Here is a 15,265-nt window from a genome sequence, read left to right on the forward strand (position 1 = left end):
TTGTGTTTTGAATCGAAAATCAAGGAAAGAGACAAATGCTATGCTGAAAAAGGTTTAAGGGACAATGCCCTGAAGAAAGCAAAATTTTATTAGTGGGACGTGACGTTTAAACGTGGTCAGGAGAATATTGCTGACGACTTGTGTTACAGACATGAAAAATAACGCTCAGTCACATTTAATAAATTAAAGAGCTCCTTGATAGGGCATCAGTCCAGTGTCCAATTTCTTCAATACAACAGGAACATCATATAAACAGTATTTATTTATTCTTAAGAAGGTATAAAAATGTATTTAATGATGATAAACATTGAATCAATGGTAATCTCAAGTTGTATTGATTAATTGAGTGTAATGCGACAGCATCATAATGATGTTGGGCCGCTTTTGAGGTGATGGAGTTGCCTAGGAGACGACAAATAAATATTGTGCATATTCTGAAATCTGTAATTTAGGTATTTGCATTCAGTATGTTCATATCCGTCAGATTTTCAAATTTTAGCAAAATGAGACCAGAATGAAGAAATGAGAGCACTTTTCCGGGTATTTATTGAAATTCCCTCGTACTAGTCTTACTAAAATATTGACGATGCCAATGACCCTGTTTTACTTTATTGAATGCTCTATTCACTGCATAGATAATCAGGTGTGTTTGATTTGTGTCTTCAAATTATCATAAATTATCATAAAGATGACACAATCATTCTTTTCAAAAAGAAATTGTCACAGTTCTCTTAAGCAGGGAATAGTTTAATCATTACTTTAGTGACCTTGATCTCTTTGAACTATAGACACCATTATTAGTTTTTATTTGTGTACCGATTTAAGGTTTTAGACCCATAATAGAGTACCTCCTTTTTGAGTAAACCTAACTTTGACTGCAATTTTCAGGGGGGTGGGGTTGCGTAGGTTCAAGGCCCACTGGACAAAAACATCTTTATTTTTCGTTTATTCTAATAAGTTTTTTTACTTCTTTCAAGACTTATTATTGATTTTTTGCACAAAAGTGGAAAGAAATCTTTTAATAGGTGATTTCTTGCTGTTCAAAGCGAATTTATCACTGAAACGGACGGAGTAGAGTTAGACATCTTTAAAAATATTGAGTTACATGCGGTAAAAGTTCTCTATTTTGCCTTCATTCTTTAGAATCTTTAGAAATGTAGGTAGGTTTTACTTCTGCTGCCCTAATGTTCTTTTTAATGAAGTGAGCAAAATTCAAAACAGACCCGCAGGATTCGATCTTAATTTTTCAATGTTGTAGTTTGAATTCTGCCTCATTAAATTCGTTTACTTGAGGCACCCTAGAAAAAAATGATATTGACGGTTTTATTTTAGGTTTTATAATTATTTACCAATAGTTTGATGTTTCCTTTATAAAAAAAAATAATGGTAAAATGAATTCTCTGCAAAAGTTTTGGATAAAGGCCATCACTTTGAAATCTTTCTCTACATGAGCTTGAGGAAATACCATAAATTACACAAAATTTATAAGAATGGGCACGGTAAAAGTGGTTTAAAAATTGCAACACAGTGCAAAACACGATAAAGTTAAAGAATATACCAAGCAAATGCCATTCATTTCTATACGTTAGGGGTCTAATACCTTAAAAGACCTTTCCAAAAATGTATATAATAAAAGTAATAAAAAATATAAACCTTCGATCATTTCGAAACATTTAATTGAATCTTGTCACATCATTTTTATAAAATCGCGTGCCAGTTTCCTCTTACACAATCATCAAGAAGTGATGGAAAAAATGCAATGACGGCGGTCGAATCTTTTTAACCCTTAGCCTGCTAGCGGTGATTGGTTTTGCCTTTGCGACCAGTGTAGACCAAGATCAGCCTGCACATCCGTGCAGGCTGATCATGGTCTGCACTGTTCGCTATTCAGTTAGTAAATTTTCAGTGAACACCCCTTCGAATAATAAATGGTATTGCCCAAACTGAATGACGGAACAGTCCATTTTAGAAATTTAGCAGGCTAAGGGTTAACGAATACTAAAATATGAACTTATTCATGGTTTGATCTTTCTTTTAGATATTAAAATTAATGAACATTGCCAGACAACAGCAAGTGGTGGCCGATATCGACATTGCCAAACGAATTGTGACAATTACAGGAATGTCAAACAATATGCTTGACGCAAGTGACAAATTTCACTTGTAAGTGTCTTAAGGCATTCCATTATCATGAAGAAGGAAAGAAATACTCTTAAATTGCAAGAAATCTATTCCTAAGAATAACGAACATGTTTAATAAAAAACTTGGATGAAAAAAATTGTTTATATGATCTTCTGAAAAATCTAGACGGTAAAATTTCACGGTATTTTACCATAATGTTGTTAAATAAAAATCGATGTCTCAACTCTGTTTAAGCTAAAAGATGAAGTTTATCATCGTTTTATCATTATTATTTAGATTACAAGGCTCACTGTGCTGTTCGTTACAATTTAATACTTTATGTTAAAACAGATTATATATATTATAGCATTATCAGATTGACATGAAATGTCAATTTTATTAGACGGTTACTTTGTTTTACAATTTGTATTTGATTCAGTAAAAAGATTTAGTTGATGAAAGTAATTGAAGCACACGTGGGATGGTTGACTTTATTATCAAATTATAAGCTAAAAATGTTGAATTTTAAGATAATATTTGAAATGTTTAACTCTTACATAATAATTACAAGAGCAAGTTTTAATCCGGTAAAGCTAGTGCGTTGCAGATCCGAGGAATTTATATGTGTAAGTTTATAATTATTTTCTTTTCTGGTCGATTTACGAATTTCGTGTGGAAATACCAAAAATCAAGTTTGATTTGTTGTTAATTGTTTGTTGATCAAGAAAAAATTTAGGAGCTTTAAAATATCTTATTACTGTTGTTTAAGGTTTTTCAAAGAAGCCATACAGATGCACCTCATAGCAGATATTGTTCAATGGTATGTCATCATCATTTCCAAGACGGGGGAAGAAGTTGAGCCATATGAAAAGGAAGTAAATCTACGATTGGAAGAAGCGTACAGACAAAAAAAGAAATATGTTACTTACACGTGAATTAATTTAATATTCTTTTTATGTTATTTTTATTTCATATTGAAGGTTGGGTAGTTCTTTATTTCATTCTATTATTCTGTCACCCTCAAACGGCAGACATATTTTTGGAAGTTGTCTCGTTTCCGGCCTGTATGGCTATTTATTTCATCGACTTATTGCATGCGTTTGTTTGTGTTTGATATTTTCAGGCAAATGTCATAACGTTATATTAGCAAGTATTAAATGCATAAGTAGCGCGATTATTTTCCCTAAAGCTTCGCATATATTAATTTCATGGTAATGAAACATTTTTATTTACTTACATTTAAAATACTAACATTTTAACATTTGGCAGATATAATTGTTCTTAATGACCACTATTTTCTAAATATTACTATTTTTCTCAGAAATGCTTTTTTCTTTAATGTAACTGTAGATCTGAAGACGTAGAATACGTTGTAGATTTTGACGCTATGGAAGAGTACCCTAAAAACGACAAGGATGATGTTGCAAAAGTGATTAGACGTGAATCATTTAAACGTAAATAAGATTACGTTCGATTTTGCTCGCTAACGGATGCCATTGTTGTTACAATTATAAAATGTTTCCAAATAAGTTATGTATTTCCAGCAAACAGTTACCACATGCTAAATTCATGTTTATATAACTGAGTGGACATTAGTCGATACTCCTTGTTTGACATAATGCACATGATGTCCTTATTTAAAAACGTATCTCATAAGTTTATTGCATGTTACACCTGGTCATGAGTGTCTGCAATGTATTTGATACGAAATATATTAAAATACAAGGATGAACACCCGTCATTTAAAGTAACATTTATAGAGTACTGTCTCCCAAAGCCATAGCCCTTATAACTCGAAAGTACTCATACAGGCAGACAAGCACACGCGTTCACACGGACACAAAACGAACAGATAAAGGATTGCACTGGTTTTTTTTAATTTAACATACAGATTTAAACCGACGTAATTTTGGTCGTCTTCGATAGCTGTCGTTATTATCATTTGGTTTGTATCCTTGGAGAGAAAAATGTTTAAAAATATTAATATCGAAATATGTTATGAACTTCAAAGTCAGTTAATCGTAATCACAAAAGCATTTTGTTCGTTTTCTGGTTTCTGTTAATGGGAAGCGAAGCTTGTGCTACTTAGTTCCGGTCAATAAACGTGCGTGCGTGTATGTTTGTGTGCGTCGAGAGAGGGCCAGTAGCACAGCGCAGTTTAGAAAAAAATGCATATTGATTTAAAATATCATTGGAATTATGTCGGTATATCCAATTTTTGTGTTTGACGATTTAAGTTACGAGCTACGTGTATTTTACCCGGTTAATACAGTGTTGAAATATATGCTTATACATGTTAAGATCCCAAATTATATATGTATTTACAGTCACACTTCGTTCGCCTGAACTCGGATAATTAAAAAATCACATCACTCGAACTCATCGTCAGGTCCCGGTAAAATCCCTGCGAACTGTATATTTTTCGATATCTCGAAATAGCGATAATTCGAGCAAATTCTGTCAGCCCAGAAGAGTTCGAGTTAAAGAAGGTCTACTATATTCAATTTCATTACAATCTTAATCGCTTCTAAAAAACTAATTTCAGTCTCCTTCGAATAAATCACTCAGTATTGATCAACTGCAAGTGTAAATATTTATAATATGAAGCTAATAGAAGGACTTATTTTAGCAGTTAAACCAGGATACGCAAATTCAAAAAGAATCTTCTGTTGATGTTTCAGCTCGATCTTTTCCATTACCAACTACTTGGGATGATATGAATGGCGTAAATCTCAGAGTAGTTACACTGAAACCCACTAGCAAAGAATATGATGAAATTGAGCAAACATTCTTGAAATCGGCAGCTAAAAGGGCAACATACATTGTAAATAAGGTATGAAATGTTATAATTAATACTGAAATCTATTTACTTTGTAAATATGACAAAATGTGTTGGAAACAGATATTTTTTTCGAAGATGGGTGTAAGAAAGAAGTCATTAACTGAACATAGCGAATGAATTTTCGATGATAAAGTAGTCCAACCAATGGTTAAATCACTAATATCATTCAGGTCAAGCTGGCCAATTAGATTATGTAAGTTCTGTTAACGATAAAAATATTCCAGCAAACGATTACATCAAGTTGGTTGTTTATATAATTTAAGATCCTGATTCAGCTGAGATCGCACATACAGTAGTTGAAATTAGATCGGAGGTAGATCTGAATAGGTTCAGTGAGGAGAATCTGTTCGTAATGAAATAACAGAAAAGTATAAAGGTGTTGACGAAAATTTACATCAGATTCAAGATGGCGTCTCTTTCTTTGCTAAGAACGGATCCCGATATTGATTGAGTTTACTGAATAAATCGGACGTTGTTTCGCTTTCGGCCGTGATGATTAATCATATTGTATTGGTCGGGATGAAGCAAAATGTTGTCCATTTTATCACTGTACGACGTCCTCGGAAAGGTTTTATAAAATCACCTTAAACAAGTAACATGGTAATTATGCACAAATAATGCAGCCATTCATTGTTCCGTCCCTGCTGTCAACGAGTAACTGGCAAAGTCATAGGCATATAACAAAAAAGTCTGCCGAAACCTGGCTCCATCAACTTTCAAAGCTTTGAATACATAGCTTTTACAAAACTATGCGTATGTTTAAATATTTTTTTTTACAACTATAAAGTCTTGCAGTGTTTGCAATCTTAATGTGGTATGCTATTTGTATATCAAAGCTTTATAGGCCTAAGTAAGAAGTGAACAATGTGATAAAAAAGACATACTTATTAGAATGCCTTGCGAATTTGTTTACATTTGACGACTTTGCAAAATATGTTAGGCAACCGCAGTGGTATTCGACCAGTTTTAGTAAATGAACTATTAATACACTAGAATATTTTGAAAGAATTTCTTCTTGATATATCTGTTCTGAACTGCATTTACACAATATACTGAACAGTTGTTCTTTTCAATATACAGCCATAACATACCATTCCTTACATATTAGCTTCAATATGCGTTTTTTATCACAAAGGTCACATGATGCCACGGGACAAATATCATGTCTTACTTCGATGTCATGCATAACATGTTACTAAATAAAATAATAAAATAGCTTTTAAAATGTATATGTCAGAAGGGTTTGAAATATTTTATTACTGAGCACTGTCAAATTCTAATGCAGGTGGTTTCAAACTAGACCTTGAAATTATAATACTCTAAAATTCAAAATGCAAATGATATTGATCATGATTGTAAATAAATAGATAATTGTTAATATTCACTTGCCACAAATAAAGAAAGGTAACATACTTTTATTGTCGGCAACCTTAAGCGGCCGAATTCTCTCCAAGTTGTCCTGGTACATTTCGTTCTCCGCCTACCACCGTCGTTGAAAGCAGATAGTGAGCTTTGGTGTTCGTTGATTTGTATAAGATTTGTTCCTAAATTTATATATTCGTTTGAATAGCTGTATCTGTTCTGGATTATTTACCTGTTAAACTCTGTGGCTGAGTGATAAAGGCTGCTGGCTTAAAAGTATGTATGTCTAGAGAGGCAACGGAATCTTCGTTATAATTCGTTACATGTCCTAAATTGTGTCGATTTGTTATCAAATCTCATAATAACAGACAAAAAAATCTATCAAAGTACCCGAGAGTATACATCTTTTAGTATCAAGGGTTGGGGCATTCTTTGAATGCATAAATAGTTTGCATTATTTATTATCATGTTATGCTGCCACCGTTTTACCACTAAAATGATGCTTATTTAGATTTTAAGCCAAACTAAATGTTGCTAATGTTTGTGCTAATCATTACTGTTGCATTACTTTTTTTTTGTAAAAGTAAAACAAACTATTTTTGTCTATTTCTCCGTTTTAGGGGGAGGGGAGAGGTGTGTGTGTGTGTGTGTGGGGGGGGGGGGGGGGGGGGGGGGGGTCATTTGAAAGAGTTATGTAAGATTTGTGTAAGATGACCGTGAATAATATGCACGAATCACAACATGCGAAATGATAAATCTAACACTGTAATTCTGGATTTCTTGAAAACTGTAAAGTAAACAAAACATCATAAATTGACATAAGCTGTGCTAAATAGTTAACAGTAAAATTTAAATTTGTTTGGGTATGTTTTCATGATGTTTGATTTTAATTTGAGATAGAGTAAAATGCCCAATGTGGTCAACTAATGCTAATTTAATGCATTAAATTTCCAAGTAATTGACCCAATCCTGCATTTGTATATGAAATATTTCAGTTGGTAAACTTTTTGTACCCTTTATTCAGATTGACAGAATCCAAAATGTCACATTGTGGGAGCAATACATGACAAAGAAGAAGCAGCTAGATGAACAGAATCCACCTGGAACACAAAACGAACAGTTGCTGTGGCACGGGACAAGGGAAGACGCGGTAGACAGTATCAATGCCCATGGATTTAATCGTAGATTCTGTGGTGAAAATGGTGTGTTTACTAGACCGTAAAGTTTACAGTCATTATCTGTGTCTGCCATCACAAAACTATTTGCCAATATGTCATGGGAAGAATCCTATGAACTGTTGCTCAATACGGCTAAAGTAACTGAGTTCTTCCCTGACTGATAGCAAATCGTTTCTAAATTTGACAGACAATACATTCAATAAGTGTTCTAACACAATACATTCAATAAGTGAAAATATATGCTCAGAAATGCATTTTTGATTCTTTTTAGTGTAAAATAACTTGAATTACCTTACTGTTTAACTTCTGTGTAAAGTATCAAATTGCCGCGGAAGTATATCAATGTGCATATTCTAGCGGTCGCAGTATTTATATAAACTTTCATAACGGTAGTGGTCCATCCGGTTCAGAGAAATAGACATGCTCCTTTGAAAAGTCCATTGTTTCGTTATGTCACTTACTGGCAACCAAGTTATAGAGCATAGAAGTAGTAATAATACTACCGTACACTTAATGAATGGCTTACTGGACAATAGTCAAATATATGTACCCGAGATCCTAATGCAAGTTATTAGTCCCCTACTGGTTGAAAACCAGTTTCGGGGACTATAGGAATGCGCTTTTCCGTCATTCCGTCCTTCCGTCTGTCCGTCCGTCCGTCCGCAATATTGTGTCCGGTCCATAACTCTGTCATCCATGAAGGGATTTTAATATTACTTGGCACAAATGTTCCCCATGATGAGACGACGTGTCATGCGCAAAACCCAGACCCCTGGCTCAAAGGTCAAGGTCACAATTGGAGGTCAAAGGTCAACAGGGCTTTTTTCCTGTCCGGTCCACAACACTCCCATCCTTGAAGGGATTTTAGTATTACTTGGCACAAATGTTCCCCATGATGAGATGACATGTCATACGCAAATCCCGGACCCTTAGCTCAAAGGTCAAGGTCACAATGGGAGGTCAAAGGTCAACAGGGCTTTTTTCCTGTCCGGTCCACAACACTCCCATCCTTGAAGGGATTTTAGTATTACTTGGCACAAATGTTCCCCATGATGAGATGACATGTCATACGCAAATCCCGGACCCTTAGCTCAAAGGTCAAGGTCACAATGGGAGGTCAAATGTCAACAGGGCTTTTTTCCTGTCCGGTCCATAACTCTCCCATCCATGAAGGGATTTTAATATTACTTGGCACAAATGTACCTCATAATAAGATGATGTGTCATGCACAACTTTCAGACCCCTAGCTCAAAGGTCAAGGTCACACTTAGCAGTCAAATGTTAACATAGCATGAACAGGTTCTGTTTCGTGTCCGGTCCATAACTCTGACATTCATTAAGGGATTTTAATATCACTTAGCACAAGTGTTTCCCATGATGAGACGACGTGTCATGCGCAAATCCTGGACCCCTAGCTCAAAGGTCAAGGTCACAATTGGGGGTCAAAGGTCAACAGAGTTTTTTTCCTGTCTCGTCCATAACTCTGCCATCCATGAAAGGATTTTAATATTACTTGGCACAAATGTTCCCTATGATGAGACAACATGTCATGCGCAAAGCCCAGACCCTTAGCTCAAAGGTCAAGGTCACAATTGGAGGTCAAAGGTCAGATTCAAGAATGACTTTGTACGGAACATTTCTTCTTCATGCATGGAGGGATTTTGATGTAACTAGGACCAAATGTTCACCACCGTGAGGCACCCTTGTTTTTAGAATTACATCCCTTTGTTTTACTATAAATAGATTTTATTGTAACTTTTTTATTACTGGCGATAGAGAAAAATCGATACCACTTTTCTGTGGTACAGCATGCATGTTGCATCCAATTTTTAGGTGTATTTTGACCTATCTCTACCTGGTAAAGAGTTTCTTGTGGACTTATATTATTTTTTTTTTTTTTAAAGTTTAATTTCCCTTTGTTCTTACTATAAATAACTTACATGATAACATTTTTATAATCAGCCAAATAAAATTCAATATGAAAAAAAAGTGTTTTTTTTTATATGCACATTTTAATCCAAGTGTGTTGTTATAACATATTGTATATATAGTACAATATTGTTTATACATCATTGACAGATATCAGTTCATTATGTTATACTGCAGTAGAGAAAATTAGGTGCCTTCCAGTAGGGGACTTTGTATTGCATGGCAATACTTCATTCACTTCTTTACGACATGACATAAGAAATAAATTTGACTTCAGCCAAGCAAATGTGTTTTGATTATATACAAACGATGAATTGGCGATTTATGTAACAAGACATGTAATCGTATGTTACAGATTTGCTTAGAAATTACTTACCTCTATCTCATAATCATTTTAATCCTAATATATTTGAAATTCTAACACGACCAGCGAATAACCTACATACATGTAGAGCAAACTCTATCTCGGGTTATTCTGCAATAAACCACTCGCGTGCAATGACGTCATAATATGACTGTTGATAATAATATGTCGTGTTAGAATCGAAATAAGAAGTTCCCGAGTGTGATTTATCGTAGAAAACCCCTATTTTTTTCGTTCTTATGCGAAATAATATATTCTTACGTATAAGAAGTCGAAACACGGGTTATTCTACGATAAACCACACTTGGGAACTAATTATTTCTTAATTAACAAATTGCATCCAGTATTCAACATTGGACTTAACAGTGAAGTAGCAGCATATGCTGTGAATTTCGTTTTGATCGGTGAATACAAAAGATATCTCGTTGGAAGCTTGAAATAGACATGTTTCATTTTGCTGTAATTTTATCTAATATTAGTTAAAATGAAAAAAAAAATCTATTTTGTAGCAACCGCATATGGGAATGGGGTTTACTTTGCTGTTGATGCGTCATATTCGTGCTCTGAAACGTATTCTCGCCCAAACCGTAATGGAATTAAGAGGATGTACTACTGCCGAGTATTAAGTGGTGAATACGCCAAAGGTGAATCTGGTATGAAAGTCCCTCCTCCAAAACCAAGTGGCGGACATCATGCTCTCTTTGATTCTGTTGTCAATAACATGATGAATCCAAATATGTTTGTCATATTTCACGACACACAAGCATGTCCAGAATATCTTATTCAGTTTAAGAGTGCGTAAAAGAGGCTGCTCTTGAAATTGTACGCTCTTTTTAATAGGGTATGAACACTGCTTAGTAACTATGACACAGCCCCTAGCTGCAACAGTTTTGATGAAACACACGAACTGTTAAACAATTGTTCCACATTTTACATAGGGATAAAAAAGGATCTGTACATGTACTGTTTGGGCAAAACATACTTTGGACAAAATTATATTCCTCGATCTTCGTAGTCGAGAATATAGTAGCAATGGACCTGCTGTGTTGTTAATATTATTTAATCGGTAATTAATGTTGTAAACAGAAATTGTGCTTTTCATTTTGACGCGCATTTTGTTTCTTTAATAAATACAATAAATCGTGTAGCTTTGTATAAACACTTTGAATCAAAACTGTTCTGTTCTTTTCTGATAAAACACTTTGTAAAATTGCAATAGGTGTTTCAATATATTGGTACACTTGCTTTTGATTATCACTTGATTTTATAACATTTATGCTAAATTATATGTTAGCATCGTAATTATAATTATAAAAAATATTACAATAATTATAATGAAGTTTTTCACTTGTTTCTGTTTCAATTCTAAAATCCTTTTATGAAGTATTACTAGTACAACATATATATAGTAACGAAAATCATTCCAAAACTAAAAATAGATGTAATTTTGGCGGTCTTGCCTTGTTGATTATTATAGCATTATAACTCAATAGGATGTGTACCACGAATGATTGTCGTGTTGTAAAAATGTTATCTGAAAATATTTGTACATAAAAATTCTTGTATTGTACAATTAATATTATTTATGCAGTTTCTTTAGTTATCTGGTATATCAGTTTAAAAATGTGTACACGTAAAGTAAAATAAGAAATAATAGAATTTTACGTAAATCATAATTATTTAAGAAATATGAAAGTCAAACATTATATAACAGATTAATTTGACGTTTTAAAGATTATTTTTCGTAAATTTGTATCCTTAAGATAATGTAACATTTTTTTTCAAAGAACAATAAAAATCGAAGTACAGCTTTTACAAAGTGTAACTTTTTCTAAAACATAAAATCTAAATGTATAGCTTAAATGAGGTAGGACTTAAATACCCACCACGACCTAGTAACCTACCTTTTTCATCCACAAAATCTTCATGAAAATCATTCTTATAATACAGGTATTATACAGCTATACTACAAGTTTTAGGTATAGCTTTAAGAATATAGATGAATCACTGTCTTACACTGAAATTTAACTAGATACATTAATTCAATAAAATGATAAGACATTAAACACATTGTCTTGACCTAATATACATCACTGTCAATTTGAAATTAAATTCTTGTATATATCATATTTTTCATGCAAATCATACATAATTACTATCATGGAAATACAAAAGAATACAGTTACTTTGTAGCGCGTCTTTAGGTGGGCGTTTATTCCCCGGATGGAATTGAGTCTAATCGGATCTAGTAGCTCAGATTTATAGGCATACAGACACTAAATAGCCTGAGCACCTATGAAAAAATGGTAGTAGCATAATGGCGGATTCAAATAGTTCTCAGTTTTTTTTTGCAGTAAGAAGGATTTTTCCTTGCAATCATTGCTATATATTGGTTGAAATCATATTGCATGCCTATACTTGACATACTGGTAGCATTTGCATGTTGAAAAAAGACTCCAAACTGATTTAACATGTGAAATTTATTCATACACCCCTACCCTAAATTGTGATTGTCATTTCAGTGTAAAAATTACGGTGTGTCCGTTTGACCAGAAATATTTTTCTTGCATCAAACATGACCCCTACTTTTCTTTGGATATTTTACAGTATTAATGTTGCTCTACAAGAAAATGTAAGTTAAAGAAATTTAAAATGGGTCTAGATGTGTATTGCAGCATTGTGAAAACTTGTCATTTTATATAGAATATATAGTGGTGGCTATTTAGTGTGTTATAACCTAAAACGGTTAAACACCGTGAACCGGAAATGGAGTTTTACAGCCTTGTTTACGGCGCTTTACGGGGATAAAATAACATTTCTACAAAAGTAGTGTAATTTCTTCATTCAAATAATATTTTATTTGTCATAATTTTATCAATGTTTATTTCGCTACGATGTTTCTTTGACATTGAAGTTGTACCTTATCATTCCGCCGTATTGTTCTCGCATTGTTCCCGATTAAGAGGTGGTGTGAAATTTTGACCAGAGAACAATGTTCTTGGGCCTTGTTCGTGTCATTATGGCGGACACTGAATAACAAGAAGAACGAAGCGCCCAAGGACGCTCTCTGTGAATATGTATATAAATCTGTTATTGTAATATAATCTTTAAAGTATACACAACAGTAAATAACGGTACACTATTGTCTGCGCATCGTTAACTGTATACAGTTTTACAAGGGTGATTTTAAATAATGTATTTGTCAATATTTACAATTTGTTTTACCCCATCCTATGATTTACCACTGTGGTCAACAAATTCTATCGAAATATCTAATTTGTCTGTATGAAAAGTTAAAAGTTTAATCCCATTTTAAGTCCTCTTAATTTCCTTCTTTCGCACTATTTTATATTTCTAAAAGCTCATACTAAAGCTTTAAACTTTGAAAATCATTGCATGATTAAAATTTTCCTCCTGTTTACATTCAACAAACGCAAGTTTCAACCATATTCTCTTTTAAGTAGAAACTGAATCTAGTAGCTCCACGGCTGATATATTTAGCGTAACTGTAATAAACAATTGGTATTAAAATTTTGTTTCCAATATAAATGCTTAATAGATAAATCCTCAATAGTCTGCAAGCACAAACTGACAGTCTATGGCACTATTCTGTTAAATGGGGCTTAGAAATTAATATAGACATGACTATAATCTGTATTTTTGAGAAATAGAAATGCAATCATAACGTAGATTTTTTCATAAACGATAAAAAGGTTGAAATTGTTGACAGTTTTATTTATTTAGGAATTAAATTTACGCGTACAGGGACTTTTAGAGATGTTGTTAAGCTTCTACATGGTCAAGCACTTAGAGGTTATTTAATCTTCTGTCTTTATTTAATCGTGTGGACATGGATGTAAAATGTAATGTGTCTTTATTTAATTCGATGGTCCTACCTACTATATGGCGCAGAAGTTTGGGGTGTCTATAAGTTAAGAATAATTGACCAATTATATGTTTTGTAAATACCTCTTGGATGTTAAAAGACAGACCCCAAATTATGCGGTGTATGGCGAATTAGGGGTACTACCTTTGTCTATTGTTTGTAAAATAAGAGCAATGAAATTTTGGTTAAGGATCATGAAGAACCCTAATTCTGCTTTATATGACATTTATCTATTAACGGTATTTGTTGGTCAAATCAAATTGATTCTATTTTCGATCCCCTTGGTTACACAGATATACGCATGAACTTTGTTAATAATTTGAACTATTTCCCGTTGTTGAAAAACAGATTAATATATAATCAATTCATTCAAGAGTGGAGTGAATCTATAAATGTTATGCCTAAATTGAAAAGTTACTGTAAATATAAAACGTCATTCTGTTTTGAGTATTAATTTGTGAAATTAAAAATTACTGATTTACGGAAAAAGTTTACTTGCATGAGAATAAGTTCACATCAGCTCGAAATTGAGACGGGTAGATATAATAATATAGATAGAAGTAACAGACTATGTAAGATATGTAACCAAAATGTTGAGTGGTCAGAATATCATTTCATTCTTTGTTGTAGTAAATATACATATATTAGAAAGAAGCACTTTGGTAATACACAATAGCCTACTATTCAGAAATTTAATAATTTAATGCCTTCGAAATATGCTAAGCTGCTTGTTAAGATAGTTAAGTTTATTAAAGAAGCCACGCAATATAGAGTAAATATACTTTAAAATAATACCACATAATTTCACGAAAATTGTTATATATGTTTTGTTTGTTTTGGAAGTTTCTTAACATACTTTTGTAATTTATATGTTTGTTTATTGTATGCAGACACTTTTATTTTGTTTTGTACTATATATCTATATCTTTATTGTATTGTTTGTTAATATGCCATGTTCCTTTTATATTTGTTAATGACCAAAGGCATGTATAATGCCGAATAAACCTTGAACCTTTATCCTCAATATCAATGTGAAGGACGTGATTTGTGCAATCCTGTGAATGTCCCTGATTAGTGACAGATGACTAAAAACCGTCGTTTACATGACAGAAAAATTGTTGAAAAAGAAGTTAAACCTGAACACACACACATGCACACACGCAGGCGCACGCGCACGCACACGCATACGCGCGAGCACACACACACACACACACACACACGCACGCACACACACACACACACACACACAGATGACTGAAACAATAGGAAATCTTATGTGATTTGGACAGACAAAACGACAGTATGTCAACAGTATTTCCTTTTATTGTTTTAATATGCGGTATAGAAGAACCTTTTTAAGAAAACCAAACTGGAAGGAAAAAATAAGAGCATACTTCAAATAAGGTCACGAGTCACATTGCACCTGACAAATTTCGTCATTAGTTTTCACGATCTGTCAAAATTGTTTTATCTTTCCATTCTGTATATGCGTTTTTTTTGTAGGTATCTTGGTAGAACATTGTAGTATGTAACTAACTATACATTCCACGTCAATATCTAATTGAAATTGTTTTGTTGAGCT

At 33.2% G+C, this 15,265-nt stretch overlaps 1 protein-coding gene across 1 annotated transcript in view; it reads left to right on the forward strand.

The window, feature by feature from the left end:
• Positions 1 to 12,929, forward strand: part of LOC123530927 (protein mono-ADP-ribosyltransferase PARP14-like) — a 37,508-nt gene extending 24,579 nt beyond the window's left edge. Inside the window, exons 8-13 of the mRNA XM_053517248.1 lie at positions 2,039 to 2,163; positions 2,892 to 3,053; positions 3,473 to 3,576; positions 4,804 to 4,955; positions 7,351 to 7,528; positions 10,307 to 12,929. Of these exons, the coding sequence (XP_053373223.1) occupies positions 2,039 to 2,163; positions 2,892 to 3,053; positions 3,473 to 3,576; positions 4,804 to 4,955; positions 7,351 to 7,528; positions 10,307 to 10,599 (1,014 nt within the window). The 3' untranslated portion in view covers positions 10,600 to 12,929. The remainder of the gene's footprint in view (positions 1 to 2,038; positions 2,164 to 2,891; positions 3,054 to 3,472; positions 3,577 to 4,803; positions 4,956 to 7,350; positions 7,529 to 10,306) is intronic.
• Positions 12,930 to 15,265: the final 2,336 nt, after the last annotated feature.

The sequence above is a fragment of the Mercenaria mercenaria genome, chromosome 11 (assembly GCF_021730395.1).
Source record: "Mercenaria mercenaria strain notata chromosome 11, MADL_Memer_1, whole genome shotgun sequence".
Lineage (NCBI taxonomy): Eukaryota > Metazoa > Mollusca > Bivalvia > Venerida > Veneridae > Mercenaria > Mercenaria mercenaria.